Source organism: Sapajus apella, unplaced genomic scaffold, assembly GCF_009761245.1.
Source record: "Sapajus apella isolate SASKATOON/1434 unplaced genomic scaffold, GSC_monkey_1.0 scaffold36, whole genome shotgun sequence".
Lineage (NCBI taxonomy): Eukaryota > Metazoa > Chordata > Mammalia > Primates > Cebidae > Sapajus > Sapajus apella.
This window is the reverse complement of record NW_022436976.1, coordinates 21,285,229-21,306,552: the sequence shown is the minus strand read 5'-3', so window position 1 is coordinate 21,306,552 and position 21,324 is coordinate 21,285,229. Positions and strand designations below refer to the sequence as shown.

Sequence of the window (21,324 nt, the reverse complement as noted above, 5' to 3'; positions counted from 1 at the left end):
AACATGGACCTTTACCCTAGAAACAGGTGTAAATGACAGTGTATTTTATCCAGAATCATAAGGCTAAGTGAGAAAACTTAGAGACTAGGGTCCTCTTTTAGGTCAGCCTAAGTGTGTCCAGGAGTTTATCACACATGTACTTTTGCCATGAGGAGATGGTTTGTCTCATATCATGGATCGTCCTCATGCTGTATCTATCTATGTCTGTATCTGTATCTATATCTATATCTATCTGTATCTATATTCCCCCCAGCTAGGGACTCAAGCAGGTTTTGTATTTTTCAGTCTGAAGTTTAAATGAGCTGTTTAGGGTCCTTATAAAATAATTTACCAAACTGTATATACAACTTTGAAAAAATATTGACATCTGGTTTGTTGACATCTAATTTACGATAGGAATACTAAAACGTGTGGATTTTCTTTTTTGCGTCAGCATTCACTTCCTAATCCCTGATAATAGTGAAATTTAAATGTGCAGTTAATGTTCACTAGAGAATGTTCAAGTATCAAAATTAGTATTAAGTATTAGGAGTAAATAAGAGGAACTTTGAATGCACTTATTTCTTAGAGTCAAATTTTGTTAAACTGAGTTCAGTTATTGATGGCATTTATACAATATAAGTTAACTGTTCAATTCTGTATAATAAAGAATATTTAAATCTAAAATGGAAATTTATAAACTGAAGGAAATTCAAGCTTTGTGTCTTCACCATTAGGATAATTTTTTAAAGAGTAACTGTATTCATTATCTATTGCTCTATAACAAATTATGCCAACACTCTATGTCTTAATACATATTTATTGTCTCATAGTTTCTGTACATCAGGAATCTAGGCACAGCATAGCTGGGTGCCTCTAGCCCAATGAGTTTCTTGAGTTTGTAGTCAACCTATTGATGAGCTGCTGTCATCTCAAAGTTCAACTAGGGAAGTAGCTAGTTCCAATCTCATTCACACTTTTGCTGACGGGATATTCAGTTCTGAGGGCCTCTGTTCCATGCCTCTCCATGAGACTGTTTAAAACCTGCCAGCTGCCTTTCTTCAGAGTGAGAAAGCCCACCCCCTGCAGAAGCCACAAGCTTTTTGTAATCTTGTCTTGGTCTTGATGTCCCATCACCTCTCCTGCATTCTAGTCATTATAAGTGAGTCACTAAATCCAGCCACACTCAAGGGAGGCACCTACCCCAAGAGATGAATGAATATCAGGAGATGGAATCACTAAGGGACCAAGTTTGAGGTTGCCTGCCACAGTCACTACAGAGCAACCTCATCTAAAAAACAGTAACAGAAACCTGAAGGAGTAAGTGTGTGACATATTATATAAATATTTATTTCTCAGTAAAAAGACAAATATGTAGGATGTCCTAAAAATATGTAGGATGTCTTGAGGACAAGGCGGGCAGATCACTTGAGGTCAGGAGTTCAAGACCAGCCTGACCAACGGTGAAACCCCGTCTCTACTAAAAATACAAAAAATTAGCTGGGCATGGTGGTGTGTGCCTGTAGTCCCAGCTACTTGGTAGTCTGAGGCATGAGAATTGCTTTAACCCTTGAGAGGGAGGTTACAGTAAGCTGAGATTACACCACTGCACTCCAGCCTGGGTGACAAAGCAAGACTCAGTCTTAAAATACAGACACACACACACACACACACACACACCCTATATATATGTATGTTAAATCAAAGAATTGCAGATTAGAAAGAGGATATAAAAGTCCAGCTCTGACTCCCCTCTTTTTATTGTGGTAATTCATCCTCTGGTTATTTATCTCTAATTGTAGGAAATTCTTCACCTTTTATTTTTTCAGTCAGTCCACTTGACAGAAGTTCTACTGGGCCAAAATTAACTCTCAGTTTTTCTACCTCTCAGCCGTATTTGGAGAATAATTTTGATTCTAACTCAAGGATGTTACTTCAATCCAAAGAAACAGTTTTTGTTTTCATTGTGTGTGTGTGTGTGTTTTAGTTTCTTTTTTTCTCTTTTACCCTCTTTTTGTCATCACCTTTTTGCCCATAGTCTTTACTTAAAATAACCAATTATTCTTCACAGCAACACTATTAAGTCAATCCTGTCATTACTCCCATTTTATAGACAAAAAAAATTAGGTGTAGAGAGGTTGAGAAATTTGCCTCAGTTACACAGATACAGCTTATAAGTAGCAGAGCTGGGCTTTGAACACAGGCAACTGGCTTCTAAGTCCATGTTTTACTGCTCTACTGATGAGATTTTTAAATGAAAATGACCTAGAGATATTTAGTATAGGAGCAAATAACATTATATGCCTGAAGAGCCCTGAAAGAATCATCGTTTTAAAGCCTGGTCCTCAAGAAACAAGCATTCATGATGGTGATCCTGCATCATGGAGGAAAGGATAAGTCACGCTTTGCATCATCTGTTTCAGAAGGCAGGAGAGATTTCCATTTGGATTGGCTTAAATTACTATAACCATGGGTGCCTAAAGGAAATCACTTCCTTTTATCTGGTAAATATATTAGGACCATCTCTTTATCTGATGCTGCATAAATGAGATTTCATTGTCTAGAAAGGATGGGATGGAAGAAAGGCAGAAGCAGGAGGATGAAAGCCATAACATCAAATAGGAGGGACTAGAAACAGTGAGCTAGGCGTGCCCTCGAGGTGGGAAAGTCCAAGGAAATGGACAGGAAACTGAACTGCTGCCTTTAGCCAGAATCCAAACAGAGCATTCAATTGATGTTTTTTTGTTTAGATACAGACATGGTCATCATTTACCTGTCAGCTGGCATTACATCAAAGGACTCTTCGGAAGAAGATAAAAAGGCAACTCTCCGAGTCATCAATGAAGAAAATAGTTTTCTAAACAACTCCATAATGATTCTCACCTATGCCCTCATGAACGGTAGGTAGTGTTTCGAGATTTTCCTTTCAGATCAAAGATCCCTCTAAGTGTATGCTGCTTTAAAAAGACGAAGAGCAAGAATCATAACAGTGTGCTTGGATGAAGGCTATGGGAAAAGGCAACCAGGCAGCTGTTTCCCTACCTGATAATTGGTATTCAGGGCATGTTAGAAGGTTCCTTTCTCTTCATCTCTCCAGCTAACTGCTTCTTTCCAAACCTCTTCTCCACTTATGTGGTCTTGCAGAGGATTTTATACAGCACCCTGCCCCACACCCCACACACGCCCTTTTTTTTTTTTTTTTTTCAGTTCTCCTTCATATTCTAGGATTATCTAAGGTTTTAACTTATCTCATTGGTTTAAGCTGCAGGAAGCAAAGCACTAACCTAGATTCTCCTATACAGCCAATCTGTGAATATTACATTTTCCTGCAGAATCACCACCTGAAGCCTCTTCTGCCACTTTCTTCACCTCAGCTTCCTTAGCTGTGAAATGGAGATAAGCATTATCTACTTTGCAGTGTTGTTGTGAGGATTAGCCTTAGTGTACAGTAAACACTCATTAAAATGGATTGTGCCGCTGTTAAATGACAGAGCGTAAAAGGGTTTAGTAAATTGGCAAATTCAAGCTACCTCTTCATCTTTTCCCTTCTGCTATTCAACCTGTCCTGTAGTCTGCGTGCAGCACAGTTTTCTAGCCTCTATGCCATATCGTGTCTCTCCAGCTATTCATACATTGCTTTTCTCTCATGACATCAGTCCCCTGCCTTCAGTATTCAAAGCTGCCATCTTCTCTTCTCTTGTGTTTAAGAGGCCATGTCTTGATGGAGCAGCCTTTCCCACCTACTCCCTGTTGTTTCTCTTGTCAACTGTGAAATTTCCATGCAGAACCATGTAGTTTTAGGGCAGTGGTTCTCATATTCTGATGTGCTAAGGATTACTTGGGGAATGGCTTTAAAATGCAGATTTCTAGGCATTGCTCTCATATTCTTATTTAGACCCTCTTAGAACGGGTTCAGGAGTCTACGTTTTGGCCAGGGTGATTCTCTTACAAATGTTTTCTAGACCACACTGGAGAGAACACAGGTTCCAATGTCTAGTGGCTGTTAGCTGCTGTCCACATTTACTAGTCATGTGGCTTGTGGTAAGTTACTTAATCTCTTTAGACTGGAGTTTTATCTGTGAAAAGAAAAAATAAAATCTACTGCATAGGGTTGTTATAATAATAAATAAGCAAAATATGATTGTGTTTAAAGTTCTTAACGTAGTACCTGGTAAATAACGGGTCCTCAAAGCCTGTTAAAGGAGTGTATGAAAGCTTATATGGTTTCTTGTCTCAGAGGTAGAGCTCTGCCGTCCAGGGCCAGATCTCTGTTCAGCCCTCTCTGTCCCCTGGCACCTTGTACCGAATTTTGATAAGCATGTCTCCCATTATACTGTAGTAAGGTGCTCACATACTGTCCTCTCTTTCTTCTCCCTTTACTTCCCACAAGAACGTGAGCTTCTCAGGCATGAACTACATCTTAGCTTTCTTTGCATTCTGAGCGCTTAGCATAGGACTGAACACAGCTGGGGTGGGTGAGGATGCCTGGGCACATGCCCATCAGTGTCATCTCTGATCGCCTGTTGTTCTCTTCTCTGTTGTATTGGCTCCTTTCATTCATGAGAGATAGGAAGGGAGGGAGAAAAGGAGGAAGGGAGGAAAATAAAATTTACTGACCACCTACCATGTACAACATAGGGTACTGAGGTTTCAGAGCTGTATTATACAAAGTTTCTGTCTGCAAGGTGTTTATGACCCAGGGAGGAAGATAGGTAGACATGGCAGATGAATGAAATGCAATAGTGGAGGAGTAAGGAGACCCAAAAGGAAGGGATCACTTCTTTTCCATTAGATTTGAAGGTCTGCCCAGGCAGATGCTTCCTCACTTCCTTGCTGTTACCCATTCCTTCACTGGCCTTCACACTTTCTGTGTTCCAGTAATTACATACTTTACAATCTCTAGTTAATCCCATCTCATCATCCTTTTCTCTTCTCTTTCTTCCTTTAACCAGCCACACATTCTCACTGCCAGTTTTCTCTCTCTCAGAATGCTATTTCTAAGTGTGCTTCACTCGTGTAGACACACTTACCTTACTTACAAATAGGAAAGCAGAATGGCTAAGAGAATCTTGGAATAAATAATTTGTCGTCAGCTAAACATTAAAACACTTGAGCCAAGTGCAGTGGCTCACGCCTGTAATCCCAGCACTTTGGGAGGCTGAGGCAGGTTTATCACCTCAGGTCAGGAGTTCGAGACCAGCCTGGCCAACATGGTGAAACCCCATCTCTCCTAAAATACAGAAATTAGCTGAGTGTGGTGGCACATTCCTGTATTCCCAGCTACTCAGGAGGCTGAGGCACAAGAATTGCGTGAACCTGGGAGGCAGAGGTTGCAGTGAGCCAAGATGGCACCACTGCCCTCCAGCCTGGGCAATAAAGTGAGACTCTGTCTCCACAAATAAATAAATAAATAAAACACTTGAACTCCTGGAGATAGAGAGTAGACTGATGGCTACCAAAGACTCGTAAGGGCACCAGAGAAGTGGAGGGTTTAGGAATGGTTAATGGGTACAAAAATATAGTTAGATAGAATGAGTAAGATCTAGTATTTGGTAATATAACAGGGTGACTATAGTCAACAGTAATTTATTATACATTTTAAAATAACTAATACAATGAAAGTTTCATGTTCCTAATAGTACAAAGAAATGATACATGACTGAAGTGATGAATACCTCAATTACTCTGCTGTGATTATTACACATCGCACACCTGTATCAAAACATTGCATGTATACCGTAAATATATACACCTACTGTGTATCCCTAAAAATTAAATTTAAAAAAGAATTTATTGTCAGAATTAGAATGCACACCATTGTGGGAGAAACTGGGAGAAAATTGTGGGAGAAAAACAGAGATGGACATCTCAGAAAGTTTAGTAACCAAGTTGGGGCCTGCTGGGAGGTCTGGAAGGTAGGAACATGGATGACCACTTAGGAGACTTGGTGTAGAAGTCCATGGAAGGTTGTTGAATGGAACACAGAGAATGTAGGACAAACTGAAACATTCTGGCCCCTCAGTATCTGTCTCTCACCACTTCTTCCTTTGCCATGCAAATCTCACAATACAGCCCTTCACTTTTGCATCTTTAACCTAATAGCATGCTGGAAAAGAGGATCCTGGGAAATGTAGTTTCTAGCATGACCATGTTTATGATAGGCAGGCCAGCATACTTACCAATCTGCTACCCTGTTGACCTTCATGCCACTCCTGCATAACATCTCATGATGGAGTAACACATCATACTCAATCCTTCATAACCTTCCGTCCCATGAAACTCTGCTTTGCCTAGTAGATATTCTTGTTTGTCACTTATAGTTTACATTTTGAGAGAGTCAAGCAATACATGACAAAGAAAGAAAATTTATTTATTGCTCGAGTTTTCCTCATTTATTGTTTTACTTCTGTGAGCTTCTCAAGGATATAAGGTCAGCAATCAATCATATCTTTGGTGTTATCTTTTACTCTGGAGTATAACCCTCACCCCCCATCTCAGCCTTGTGCTATGCAAAGGGAACAATATCTGATTCTGACTTAATTTGGCCCAGGTATTTTTTCCTTTCCTTTAGCATTGCATGAGTGGAGCAAAAGTCAAGTTTATTTAAATATAATGTGTTTCTTTTAAGAAAGAAATTACAGGCCAAGCATGGTGATTTACGCCTGTAATCCCAGCAGTTTGGGAGGCCAAGGCGGGCAGATCACTTGAAGCCAGTAGTTTGAGACCAACCTGGCCAACATGGTGAAACCCCATTTTTACCAAAAATACAAAAATAGCTGGGCGTGGTGGTATATGCCTGTGATCCCAGCTACTTGGGAGGCTGAGGCGTGAGAATTGCTGGAGTCCGGGAGGCGGAGGTTGCAGTGAGCCAAGATCATCCACTGCACTCCAGCTGGGTGACAAAGGGAAACTCTGTCTCCAAAAAAATAAGGTGAGGGCAGGAAGAATAAATTAATATTTATTTTATTCTGCCGTGACTTTAGAAGTGGACTCCCAGTGCTGGAAGTATGTACACTCTCTATGTAGACATGCTAAAGACATATGTGGTAGATGAACCATGAAAGCTTCAGATTCTTTTTAATGACTGAATAGTTCATGGTTTGCTATTGAAATCTTCAAGAACATGAGACTTTTTAAAATACAATGGTAGACTCTCAGTAGTGACTGAAGTAATTTTGAATTCATTTGCAATGGTGCCCATATGCGGTTTCTAATCCTTTTGACTATGTTCCAACAGTAGCAAACTAAAAAAAAGTTTATTAAATTTATTTTTGTGCTCTTGATTACAGATGTTGTAAAACAATATGTCCCAGTATGCCTAAATCTTGTACAAAGTTTTCAAAACCCTCTAAATGTAAAATATATATATATTAAATAATCAAATTCAGTGTTATCCTAACAATATCAAGCATGAAAATGCTTGTAATTAAAATGAGCTTAAAGAAACAGGATTTGGAGGCATCAGTAAATGCAATCCATAATTCTTTCATTTAGTTGCATGAGACTTTTGCAAGTGGCTTTATGGGTGAAGAGGTCAGGAATGAAAGGATAAACCTCTGTCCTTTAAAACTCTTACAGTTTCATCTACTACATTTAATTAAGTGCAGACTTGCAAATTATTACTTTTGCTTTTAAATATTAAATGCAGAAAATTAATTTTCATTTTATAATTAAACTTTTTGGGGAGAACACATTCTTACTGAATTGGACTCCTTTATTTATGCATGTGTTTTCCATCATTGCCCTGTGAAGAATCCCTTTCCCCTTGACTATTTCAGGAAAGCCCATGCCTCAGACTTTGTTTCCTCAGCAGGAACTGGTATTTGTGTCCAGAGTCCACACCATCTCTGCAAAAACCCCTCTGGTGTTACAAGACCTCATCCATACCTGCATTTGATCTAAATGGCAAGATGTATGGATATAAACAATTTTGCTTTCCATGGTCTTCTCTTGGCTTTCCATTTTAGATGGGGTGACTGGTTTGAAAGAGCTGGCTTTTCTGAGGGATCTAGCTGAACAGAACTCAGGGAAGTACGGTGTGCCAGACCGGACGACCTTGCCTGTGATTAAGGGCAGCATGATGGTGCTGAACCAGTTGAGTAACCTGGAGACCACAGTGGGCAGGTTCTACACAAACCTTCCCAACCGGATGATTGACGAAGCCGTCTTCAGCCTCCCTTTCTCTGATGAGATGGGAGATGGTGAGTTTGAATAAACTTCCTGTTAAAGGAAGGGGAAAATAATTGGACAGATAGAAATGGATACTTCTTCCTCAGGATCATAGGGATTATTAGCATCCCCCGCTACCCCTGCCCTGCCATCTCTCCTATAGCTCTGTATTATACAGCAGAAATCCCCAGCCCAGGTTCTTCCTTATTACCCTGGCCACAGTAGACTTAATGGATGTATCCTCTGGGGAGGCTTTGTGAGGATTCCTGAATATCCAAAAGTTCGTGAATTAGGACTAAAGGTTAGCTTTGTATCATGGCACATGGGAAATGAAGCTCAGAAGTGCTGAGGATTCAGCCTCAGAGACAAGTCAGTGTGCCATCGTCACACAAACACAGGCCTGGCATCAGATGGGCTTTCAAATTCTGTTCTTCCACTTGAGGTGTTGTCTTTGCTAAGTTATTTAATGGTATTCATTCTCCATGTGGTCACCTGTAAAATGGGATAGTAAATCTTTCAGATTATTAGGGTTAACTAGATAACGTGTGTGACCTGTCATTATCTAGTTAATCTAGGATTACTTAGCTATTATAAATAAACGGTAACTCATGACCGTCATACCATCGAGTTATAATTACCGTTTTCATTTTATGTATTAAATGTATTTTACCTTTGTTGTTACCATTGTTACTATTACTAACATCAGCGGCATCATCATTCTCATCCCTGAGTTACCCGTAACAGGATGTTGAGTAAAGTACTGAACCCTCTCAGGATTCAATTTCCTGGCCTATAAAATATAATCTGGAAAATATAATAAAAAATACAACATTTCCCTCAAGGCAGTGGCTAAGATTAAATGCAATAGTAATAAAACATCTAGAACAATGCCTGGCTAACAGTGTATTTTCAGTAAAACTGCAGTCTTTTTCTTTTTCTCCTCTATGTTTTTACTTTTCCTTATCTGTATATCGTCTTCTCTCTCCTTTCTTGACAGAGAAGAAGATTGAAGAAGTAGCTAATTACTAGGCAGACACACACCGTTGCCATTTGAGATATTATTTTTATGTTTTGTTATCTAGGAACCCTCACAAATATGGATTTAAAAAAAAAAAACGTGTAAAATGTAACAAGCCTCTAGAGAAGGTGTTTTCTAGAAACTAGGTGAATATTATCTTTCTATAAGGAAGAAATAAGCCAACTGCCATTATACCTCAATTTTTATTTTTATTTTTAAAGAGACCAGGCCTCTCTCTCTCACATCCAGGCTGGAGTGCAGTGGTGTGATCATAGCTCACTGCAGCCTCAACCTCCTGGCCTTAAGCAATTTTTCCACTTGGCCTCCTAAAGTGCTGGGATTACAGATGTGGGCCACCATACCCAAACTCACTTTTTTTTTAATCCCTCCGATTACTGGCAGAGCCTACAGATGTATATAGAATAGAAACTCCCACTTTTAGATAAGGTTATTTCCCTTTTTAGTGAAAATATGAAGTCTTGAATGCAACCTACCTTTGATGCATGTAGTCTGCATTACTGAGTGCCAGCCAAGCATTTTGCCAGGCAGTGATGAGTGAGGCTCACCTCCCACCTTCAGCAAGCTTGTAAATCTGATAAGAGAAAGATAAATCAGTAATTCCTGTTAATGCTTTGTGAAAGGGACAAAGGAAGATGTAGAAATCCAGGTTTTCACAAACTCAGAAGATTATATAGCCAAATTCTATTAGCAATAGTGGTATCAGGTAGGGTAGGACTCCCTCCTAAATCCAGAGAGCTACACTGAATGCTTTAAACCAAATCACATGCAAAACTTTGGCCACCTGCTGCCTGATATCATCCACATTTTATTCCTTGGGGCCTGTGTTATGAATCCTGTGCAGTGGATTTCAGTGATTGGTTTGCAGATCTATTGAATTCCTCTGCTAAAGTATATCTGTCTTTTCATCTTTGTGTTTTCAGTTCCTAGAATTATTGAGTGACACATCCTCTGACTCCATTACATGAGGCTTGAGTAGGGAAACCCATGTTTACGTGGCTCTAATTCAAAACCTACACAGATTTAAATATCAATTACTGAACATAATTCTTTTTAAAAGTAAATCTATGTGATTTAGGTTAAAGTGGAGAAAGTGATTGAGGATTTTGTCAGTATAACAAGAGCTTAGCATACTTTATTTGCCATAATGGGATCAAGAGCCTTCTGTCTTAGTTGATAATTGAAAAGTAAGATTGTGTTTCTTTTTTAAGACTTTGTTCTCAACCTGTCCAGAGGAGAACAGAAATTTGAAGCGAGCAGGCATCCCAGGCACAGAGTATTTCTGTTGTATTTTAGTGATCTATGAAAATGGCTTTAATCCTAGACTAAAGCTCAGGGGACTGGTGGGCAGATGGTGACCTCTGTCTTCATGCTAGTCCTCACAGCCTGTTCCTGCTGCTTACCACCTATTTATCCTGGGAGACCTGAGCAAAAACCTTCTCCAAAATGCATTTCTAAAACCTTCTTAAATACCTGTTATTTTTAAACATTTTAAAACAGAGAGATAACATTCTAAATGTGAACTGCTTAAAAATGCCTTTGAAACTGTAATAGAGACCCGTTGCATGACTTTTCAGAAGCTTTTTCAGTGATGTGGCCAATTCTTTTTATCAAGTGATGCATTTAGTTGGCCTATGCAACCATAGCAACTCCATAATACCTCAAGTGGACATCATATGCTATTCTCTGTGTAGAAGCTTATTCTTTTTTTGAGATGGAGTTTCGCTCTTGTTACCCAGGCTGGAGTATAATGGCGCGATTTCGGCTCACCGCAGCCTCCGCCTCCTGGGTTCAGGCAATTCTCCTGCCTCAGCCTCCTGAGTAGCTGGGATTACAGGCACGCGCCACCATGCCCAGCTAATTTTTTGTATTCTTAGTAGAGACAGGGTTTCACCATGTTGACCAGGATGGTCTCGATCTCTTGACCTCGTGATCCACCCGCCTCGGCCTCCCAAAGTGCTGGGATTACAGGCGTGAGCTACCGCGCCCGGCGCGAAGCTTATTCTTTGTAGAAGTCTTCAGGAGTGTTAAATCCCTTTACTGGGTGTTTCTAGAAGAATGGCTTTCTGATAGGCTGATAGACATGAACATGACATTGAGCACAGGAAAATACAAAATCAAGGTAAAGATAAACAATCCATCTTTTTGTTTAGAGTTTTCTTTAGAGCCATAGGTTTGTAAAATTGTTGGGGATCGTAAAGATCATTTCATCTCACCTCCTCATCTGATGCATGGAGAGACTCATTCCAAGACATAGCACAGCTTACCAAACCCAGCAGGGAAGCCAGGAGGAGAAACCAGGTGTCTCGATCTTGGGGTCATGCATTGACCCATCATCTGTGCTCTCTCTTTCTTCATTTTCCTCCCGTGTCCTTTTCCCTTTCCCTAGTTATCCTATTGTTGTTATTTTTTATGGTCTGTTTATCTAAACATGGTCTTTATGTTTTGAAAAGGTTATTTTATGTATATATACACATATATATATATATGCACTAGAGACTATGTAGCCCACAAAGGCTGAAATATTTCCTGTCTGACCCCTTACATAAAAATTTGGAAACTTCTGGCCTGAATGACTGGAAATACATTCCTTTGAAACTTAATTTTTCCTTCAGCTACTGGAAGTTCTGTATGTTCAGATACTGTACCTTTCTAAGTTTTTTCCCCTTGTCTTCACATTTTTTTAAATGATGCATTAATGTGGTATAGTAATAATACCTTTTAAGCATTCCTTTATCCACAGTCTCTTTTGATCTGACATTTCCTCAGTAAAGCAGTCAATGCTGTGTCCTCTAAACAGGTGTTTGAGCCAGGCACAGCCAGGCTTATTCACATAATCCCAGCTACTTGGGAAGCTCAGGAGGGAGGATTGCTTGAGCCCAGGCCGTTTTGACCACCGTAAGCTATGATCGTACCACTGCATTCCAACGTGGGTGACAGAGTGAGACCCCAACTCAAAATATTAAAATTAAAAAAAAAAACAGATGCGTGAACCAAGGTTCAGAGAAATTATGTCTGCTGTCACCTGTACAATGCAAAAGGGGTACAGCTGGACTATAACTATAGTTTTTAGATTCATTGTCCATTGATCTTTCAAGTTCACCTGAATCTACCCACTTGAGGAAATAGAAATATGTATTTAGTGCTGCTATTTTGTACTGATTGTCTTGTCTTGTCTTTCTAGGTAAAAAAGTAGTGGAATATATAGAAATTGTCTTCATTTAATAACTGCTCGATATATGAGCTGCCAAAGGACGCTCTTTCCCTCCCACTCAAACTCATTTATTAGGCTGTCTGCAAAGGCAGTGCTTGATTACTGGATCACATGGGAAACTTTTCTTCCAAACAAAATTGAGACAGCTTATAGAAGCCTTCATGATTCACTGGAGCACAGTTCCAGTCTTTTTCCAGTTGCTTCTCTGCTATTCTTTAGATTTATTTTGTTTTTAACCCATAGGTTTAATCATGACTGTGAGTAAACCCTGTTATTTTGGAAACCTACTTCTGGGAATTGTAGGTGTGGATGTGAATCTGGCTTACATTCTTGAAGACGTGACATATTACCAAGACTCTTTGGCTTCCTATACTTTTCTCATAGATGACAAAGGTAATCTGCTAAATGTTCATCCTAAGAATGCTTTTTTAGAAACCTAAAGAAAGGTATAGATATTCTGCAAACAAAATAGGGAAATGATAATATAAAGAAAAGCATTGTGACTAAGATTGCTCATTTGTAGTAGAACGCCATAAAGATGGCAGAGTAAATCTCCAAATTACACATGTGTTTCTGTGTTCTTTGAGGAGTAGGGAACAGTTATTTATAACGTCAGGAAATTAGACTCAAGGATTGAATGACACATAGAATGTCATCCTTTGACACGAACAGATACTTTTCAAAAGAAAACATAATGCAGCCAACAAGCATATGAAAAAAATCTGAATATCCCTGATCATTAGAGAAATGCAAATCAAAACCACAATGAGATACCATCCTACACCTGTCAGAATGGCTATTATTAAAAAGTCAAAAAATAGCAAATGTTGGTGAGGTTGCAAAGGAAATGGGACACTTGAACACTGTTGGTCGGAATGTAAATTAGGTCAGCCATTGTGGAAAGCAGTGTGATGATTCCTCAAAGAGATGAAAATAGAATTACCATTCGACCCAGCAATCCCATTACTGGATATGTATATACCCAAAGAAATATAAATCATTCTATCATAAAGACACATGTATGTTCATTGCAGTGCTATTCACAATAGCCAAGACATGAAACCATCCTAAATGCCCCTCAGTGGTAGACTAGATAAAGAAAATGTGGTACATGTGGAATACTATGCAGCTATAAAAAAAGAATAAGATTGGTTGGGCGTGGTGGCTTATGCCTGTAATTTCAGCACTTTGGGAGGCCAAGGTGGGTGGATCACCTGAGGTCAGGAGTTCAAGATAAGCCTGGCCAACATGGTGAAACCCTGTCTCTACTAAGAGTACAAAAATTAGCCAGGCTTGGTGGTAGGCACTAGTAATCTCAGCTTCTCAGGGGGCTGAGGCAGGAGAATTGCTGGAACTCGGGAGGCAAAGGTTGCAGTCAGCCGAGATCGTGCCATCTCACTCCAGCCTGGTAACAACAACGAGACTCTGTCTCAAAAAAAAAAAAAAAAGAATGAGATCATGTCCTTTGCAGAAACATGGATGAGGCTAGAGATCATTATCCTTAGCAAACTAACTCAGGAAGAGAAAACCAAATACTGCATGTTCTCACTTATAAGTGGGAGCTAAATGATGAGAACCCATGGACACAAAGAGGAGGACAACAGGCACTGAGGCCTACCTAAGGGTGGAAAGTGGGAGGAGGGAAAGAAGCAAAAAAATAACTATTGGGTACTATGCCTAGTACCTGGCTAACAAGATAATCTGTACAACAAACCCCCGTAACACAAGTTTACCTATATAATAAACCTGCACATGTACCCCTGAAGGTAAAAAAAAGTTTTAAAAAAAAATGTTATCCTTTGGATCTTTTTTTTTTTTTTTTTTTTTTACTAAATTGTTATATTAGATTTACTGGCGTTAAGATTTATGTGGTAGATTAGAATGTTTTATGAAACAAAAAACAATGAATACCTCCAAAATATTCTTGATTAAACAGATGTATGATAATTTAAGACATCTTTCCACGCTTCAAGAGTTTTATGTAAGCACATATAAAACAGGTTCAGTTTTTATTGGACTGGTGAGTTGCACAATGAGAAGTTGAGTATTGGGCAGCCAGCCCAGAGTACCCCATATTTCAAAATAACATGTTTCTTATTAGTATGCATTTTGTTTTCTTATTGCAGGGTATACACTTATGCACCCATCTCTTACCAGGCCATATTTATTATCAGAGGCACCACTTCATACCGACATCATACATTATGAAAATATTCCAAAATTTGAATTAGTTCGGCAAAATATCCTAAGGTAAGGAAAAGGTGAGGGGGTCATAGGATTGTTTTGTTTTTCTCTAAGAATGGGACCCATCAAGGCCACATATGAGTATTTACTCTAGAATATAAAACAAATTATTTTAATGTTATTGAAAGTATTCTCAGTAATGTTTTCATAAGAATAGCACCCATGATTTTGCTTACCTTGTATCACAGATAAGGTCTCTTGGAGCTATTATTTGAGAATAATGTCTTGTAAGTCAAATTCTATGTTCACATTGACTTTCGTTGTAAAATCAGATATATTTCATCTCATTTTCAAAAAGAAATTCCAGTGATACCAAATCGAAAAATGTTGGCAAAATAAAAGGCTAAGTTGAGGACCAGCTTTATTGCACTTGCCAAAAAAATAGCCTGGCAAAGTAGTGTCCATTCCAAGTTGACAGCACAATCTTATACATTGTTTTTTCTTAAAATAAAAAACAGATTGGATTTTTTCCAACTGTGATACATTATTTTGGCAGATGGTAACCTGTAGAGGAATGGTTTTTTGTGCTCATTGGTTGAAAATTAATGACTGAGTGATTTGAGACAAGTTAGTCTCTGGAAAGAATTAGAGTTGGGGAGCAGAAATGGAGAGTAAGGAATGTTTTTAATGCAGAACTGACATAATGCTTTTACGGAATTGAAAATCTCACATTATCTCTTTCAAAACTGATGAGTTTCACTGCTATTCAAAATCAGGAGGTGGCCATTGACTCACAGCTTCTTCCTTGCCTTTAATTAAGTGCTTAATTTTATCTTTTGCCTGAAATATTTAATTCTATTTGCCAACACAGCCTCCCTCTGGGCAGCCAGATTATCGCAGTCCCTGTGAACTCATCCCTGTCTTGGCACATAAACAAGCTGAGAGAAACTGGAAAGGAAGCCTACAATGTTAGCTATGCCTGGAAGATGGTGAGTGAGAGGAAGTTGTTTTTGCTTGAAGAGCTACAGGGTACAGTGCACTTCTTCATGTGGGAATTCTCTGGCAGGGGGTGGTACTTGAGTCTGAGAATGTGTCTCATAATGTGTCTAATCAGTTTTTAAAGTGATTGCGGAAAGAAGGCATTCCACGGATGTGTATAATTATTTTTCCTTTTTTGTTTATAAAGCTGGTCATTGTTCATGATGAATTTGTCAAACCATATAAAAGGACATAAAGTAGAAAGTAAACTACCCCAGCCTGGACAATATGACAAAAAAAAAATCCCATCTCTATAAAAAATGTAAAAATTCGCCAGTGACACATGGTGGTATTCCCAGCTACTCAGGAGGCTGAGGTGAGAGGATCGCTTAAGCCTGAGAGGTTGAAGCTGCAGTGAGCCGTGATAGCACCAAAACTATCCACTTCCTTCCTTCCTTTGACTTTCCATTCCCCATAAGTAGCCACTTAGATCAATTTCCAGAAAATGTGTATATACAGACAGGCGTATATATGTGTGTGTATATACATTCACACATGCCTTTAATGGCTATATAGTATTGCATGGTATAGATGACCCAAATTTCTTTAAACATTACCCTATTAATGCACATTTAGATTATATCCAGTTGGTCTTTTTCAGTTCAATTCAGATTGTAGAGGTTGGGAGTTTAAAAGGAGACATGAAAGCATAAATACCCTCCGATATTCTCTAAGGAAAAGACAATTTTGGATTAGAAATTGGATTATTCATGTTCAACACAAGCAGATGGATAGTTTGATCATAACTTGTGGCACTCATTTCTGCTTTCTCTTACCAGATTCATTCAAACACCAGGCTTCAAAGAATCCTAGAGAAAGAGGATCTAACACACATTGTTCACGTTTCCTGTGTTTCTCTTCTGTCCTATTCCTTCCCAACATAGCATAGCAATGCTACTGAAGGACCCTAAATACTATACATGACCAAAAGGAGAGTAGACTTTTATTTTTATTATCAAATTTTAATCACTGAACGTAAAATACAGTCATACATGAGATTTTTCTTGGATGGAAAAATCTGATGTTTAATCTGTTGACTCCTAATAGATCCATTTAATCATCCCTTTACAAACTACTTACTAGACATTTTCTGTGTACTAAGAAGGATAAAGAAGATTGATACTCTCTCTGCCTTCATAGAGTATCCAGCCTAGTGGCAGATGCAGACTGTCAAACAGCAACTTGATTTAGTGTCTGTGCCTGTATCAATTGGATCAGGAAAGAGGAATTGGGATTAGCCAGAATGCCTTTAGGCAGGAGTCTCTTCCAACCTTCTTGTTTGGTTCTTAAAGTATCATTATGGCAATAGCAATTACTAAAATACAAATGAAGCAAACAAAATAATAAATGAAACTCCTTGAGAAACTTATGTTTACAACCTAATTCTACTGGTAGTTTATTGTTTGGTAATACAGATTTGAGGAAGGTCAAAGCCTATTTTGAAATTCTCTTAGCCAACTCATTTTCAGAATTTTTTTTAGAATGATAGCACCATCTGCCCTTATATTTATATCATTTTTAAAGATAAATTATTTAATCTTCATATCAGAAAGGGTGAGCCAGCCACCAAAATTCTCAATTAGAAAACAGACTTTTGTATTTGAAATTAGATTGTTTACCTCCAGCATATCCTAATTGGAATCAACTCAGTTACGTCCTGAGAAAGTATCTGCATGGTTGTTGGCATTAAAAGGGAAAGGAGGAAATGTAGACATTTGTGTGACCTTCTTGTTACAGGAAAGAGCTCCAGTGTTAGCATGTTTTTTTCAATGATGCTACTAAATTCTGGCTATTCTCCCTAGGCAAATTGGATGTAGTAATCATATAGTCACTTCAGGTAGCAGTGTTAGCTTTCTCGGAGTTCTAAAATTGTTGAGCAGATCACTATAAGTGAAAACTTAAGGATGTAATAAATAATGAGATTGGGGACTTAAAAAAAAAGGCTAGGCTGGTTAACTAGTAATAAGGGTAAATATTTTTAAGGTCTCTTAAGTTACTTTGTTGGGGAGGAAGGTAGATAATCATCTTGTCCTAAAAAAGAAAATGGTTTCTCCTAATATAATCCAAATAGAGTTAGCTTATCCTGAGAATAATTGGCTAAACTGCTTAGCATCCATAGATATAGCAGATATTGAGGGATTATTTCACTGAATCAGTTTAAATATAACTTGAGAGATTATGTTAGCGCATTAAGAGATTACTTTGTCACTGTGTAACCCAAGTGCATTTTTTAGCATTTTGGGAGGCTGTTTGCTATGACAGAAAGAAGTGTTGACAGATAGAAGGTATTCACATGTTCCCATGTTACACGGGCCTGCTTCACTTCAAAACATGGATCCCATGTTATAATCAGTGAAAAAAAAACCTACTCCCAAGCCATAGACAGCCCTTCTAGAAATGTAGTTCTTTTAATGCAGAGACTATTTTTTCAGCTAAGAACGTGATAGAAAGACCTATGTTGAAATCTGCTTTCCTAAGAACTATTTATGAAGTGCTACTTTTAGAAGCTTAGGGTAACTTTATTTTTCTCTTACAGAATAGACCCAATTATAAAATCATATTCTAGTCATTCTGGTAGGGTTTTGTCTTTTGATTCCTTGAAACAAACAACAAAGGAAAACAAACTTAAAGGATAACTGTGAGATTGAGAAGAGAGAAAATAGGAAGTGCCACTTCAGAGCACCTTGTCAATTTATAATTTGGGGAATGGAGGAAGAGGATTAAATTTGTTAATCTAATTGAATATCTTTGCCAGCAGTACTTGAAAGCAATTCCAGGAAGATGCAAATTGCTTCTGCAACCATCCTCACAAATCCTAAATTTCACTTAACTCTAACCTGCCTAGTTAGAGTTTTCTCCTTCATCTAACTTGTACTTTTACTTCACTAAGTAAATCACATGAGCTGCTTTATAAGGCACTCTTCTTTAGTTCTGATTTCGCTAGTCATCACCCTCTTCATTTATTTGTAAACCATCTTTAAATAAGTTCTGTCTTTCTTCTAATATAATAGGATTATAATAGAGGAATTTGGCTTTCTTTTTTTTTATTTTTTATTTTTAAGTCTTTCTTAAGCAGCTAGACTTAGGTAGATTGACGATTGACTTTTGATTCTGCGGTGGTCATTGTCCCTACTAAATTTTGTTGAAGCATCCATTTCTAGGTACAAAGTGAATCTGAAAATACTATTGTTTCTACATATGAGCTTAATAAATTAGACTTAAGCTGTGGCACACTTGCCTAGGATGGTCTGAAATGACAAATCAGGCATACTCTGCAGGAGTGCCATAGGATTTGTGTTTTTCATGAGTTTAAGTAGTGATGTTGGTCTTTTCCAACCAGGACAAAAGAAAGTGTTAGTTGGAATAGAATGAATAAACTAGATTCTATATTGGCTGCTCCTCAGTCCTTTCTTTTAAAGTGAAAATTCACTAATGGCTTGAAAAATAGGCAATTCTCAGAACACTTATTCCAAGACCAATTATGTATTTTTAAGGACATTTCAAATTCAAATAGAAATAAGTATTGTATTATTATGTCCTGTTCTAGCTTGTGCTCATTAACCCACATTAGCACAAAAAGGCTAGGGTCACAGTTTCAAAGGGACTCCTTTCCTGTCCTTTCATTAGCCCCATGATTTTCTGTTACATAAGTCCCCTCAACAGGAAGAGAAAACAGAAAATAGAAAATTAGATACCAGCTATCACCCTATCCTCATGTCTTCATTCATTCACCATTTATTTAATGAACACTTTCCATGTGAGGATAGTAGAGAGGCAGCAGAAAATAATGTATGCAAAGTCCCTGTCTCCATGGAACCCTCATTTTCCATGTTAGAAATTCTTTATTGATTTTTACAGGTACAAGACACTTCCTTTATTCTGTGTATTGTGGTGATACAACCAGAAGTACCTGTGAAACAACTGAAGAACCTCAACACTGTTCCCAGCAGCAAGCTGCTGTACCACCGGCTGGATCTCCTGGGCCAGCCCAGTGCTTGCCTCCATTTCAAACAGCTGGCAACCCTAGGTAAAGCCCTTACTTCCTTCACGTTCTTACTCTTAGCAGCTCACTGTAAATATCCTTTTGAATCCCATCCACTCCACACCCACAAAAAAGATACTGAATGCCGTCAGAGTCAGCTGCTTTGGGAATACAAATGTGAAAATAATTGGAAGCCTAGCCAAGAATCACATCGTCTAGCAGATGTTGAGACAAAGGTTTGTGTGCTGGTGATTTATACAGGATGGGCTTTGAGAAACCAACGAGGAAGTGAGGGAAACAGGACAAGGAAGGTAAAAAAGACAAGTTTTATATTGAGTAAAGGTCTAACTTCAGCCTGGTCTTCTAGGGGAGCTCTGGAGTATAAATTACAGCAATAGAGTTTGCCCAGACTCAACGAAGAGAACTCAGCTTTCACATTCCTTAGTTACTTTCAGCTTTCTTCTAATGCTAGGCACAGAGTTTTCAGTAGCCCAAAGTCCATATAGAAGGAGGCACAGATACAGCCCCATTAAAGGTAAATATATAAGCATGGGCATATTGAGGTGGGGTGGGGTAGAATAACAATAAAATGCCTCCAAAGGAATCTATGTAGCATTATGAACAGAAATCTACCACAGATCCCTATCTTCAGAAGGGCTTAGGAATATGAATGTAATTCAAAGGAAGCAACAAGGAATTCACATTTATTGTGGACCATATGTTTTATATGTTTCACCTGAGTTGGTATGTGATCAATGTGAATTTACCAGATATAAATAATTTTCCCCCAGATCACATAAAATATAGCAAAGCTGCAATTTGACTCATGCACCTCTGGTCTGCCATGTGCCAGATGCATACTAGGCATTTGTGGTCCTTGTTGTCACTGTACCACAGACTACTCTCAGTACACTAAAATGGGTATTCTCTTTTTCACTGTTGAGCAGACTTAGGGTTCAAAACAGTTAATAACCAAGAATCATCACACAACTGGCAAACTGAGAAGAAGGGGAACAGATGGGAATAGAATCAAGGCTAGAAGTCTGCAGTCTCTAAATTCCAAATGATAGTACTTGAGATTGGGTTCCTCCCTTAAATTCCATCCTAGAGAGTTCTGCCTGGACGTGAGATCAGAAGAGCGGGCTGGACTAAGTGGTCTCTTCTGGGACTCCTCCCAGCAGTGTTGACAGTTTGGATAGAGCCAGTGATCCAAGAAGGCAGGATTTTATATTTCTTTGTTTTGATTTGTTCTTTGGGGTTTTGTTTTTACACACAAAAAAAAGTATGTTAAAAATTTCATATTTTTAAGAAATGCTGTACTGAAACGCTAATGTGTACATGTCTCTTTTAAGTTCTGTGTGAGCAAGCTAAATACAACTGCTGGTGAAAATTAGGTTACTGTTTTGAAATTTGAGACAGTAAAGTACAATCCTTTTCTTGATGAAAAAGAAGCTCAAGCCTAGATTTTTTATTTCCTTTGCATAGTCTCCCATAGCTACAGTTTCCAGTATGGCAGCCACTAGCCACATGTAGCTATTGGGCACTTTAAATATGGCTAGTCCAAATTTAGGTGTATGGTAAGTGTGAAGTTCATATTTAATTTTTATATTGATGACATGTTAAAATTATAATGCTATTGTGGATATACTGGATTCCTTAAGCATATTATTAAAATTAACCTACATTTTGCTTTGCCTTTTTTTTTTTTTTTTTTTTTTTTTT

The 21,324-nt window shown here is 38.4% G+C and overlaps 1 protein-coding gene across 2 annotated transcripts in view; it reads left to right on the top strand.

Moving 5' to 3' along the window:
• The window catches only part of CACHD1 (cache domain containing 1), a 228,469-nt gene that overhangs the window by 166,337 nt on the left and 40,808 nt on the right, over nt 1-21,324 (top strand). For both annotated transcript variants that reach the window (XM_032296745.1, XM_032296744.1), the window contains exons 8-13: nt 2,730-2,879; nt 7,947-8,180; nt 12,642-12,791; nt 14,525-14,648; nt 15,454-15,571; nt 19,479-19,647. In XM_032296745.1, coding sequence (XP_032152636.1) covers nt 2,730-2,879; nt 7,947-8,180; nt 12,642-12,791; nt 14,525-14,648; nt 15,454-15,571; nt 19,479-19,647 — 945 coding nt within the window. The remainder of the gene's footprint in view (nt 1-2,729; nt 2,880-7,946; nt 8,181-12,641; nt 12,792-14,524; nt 14,649-15,453; nt 15,572-19,478; nt 19,648-21,324) is intronic.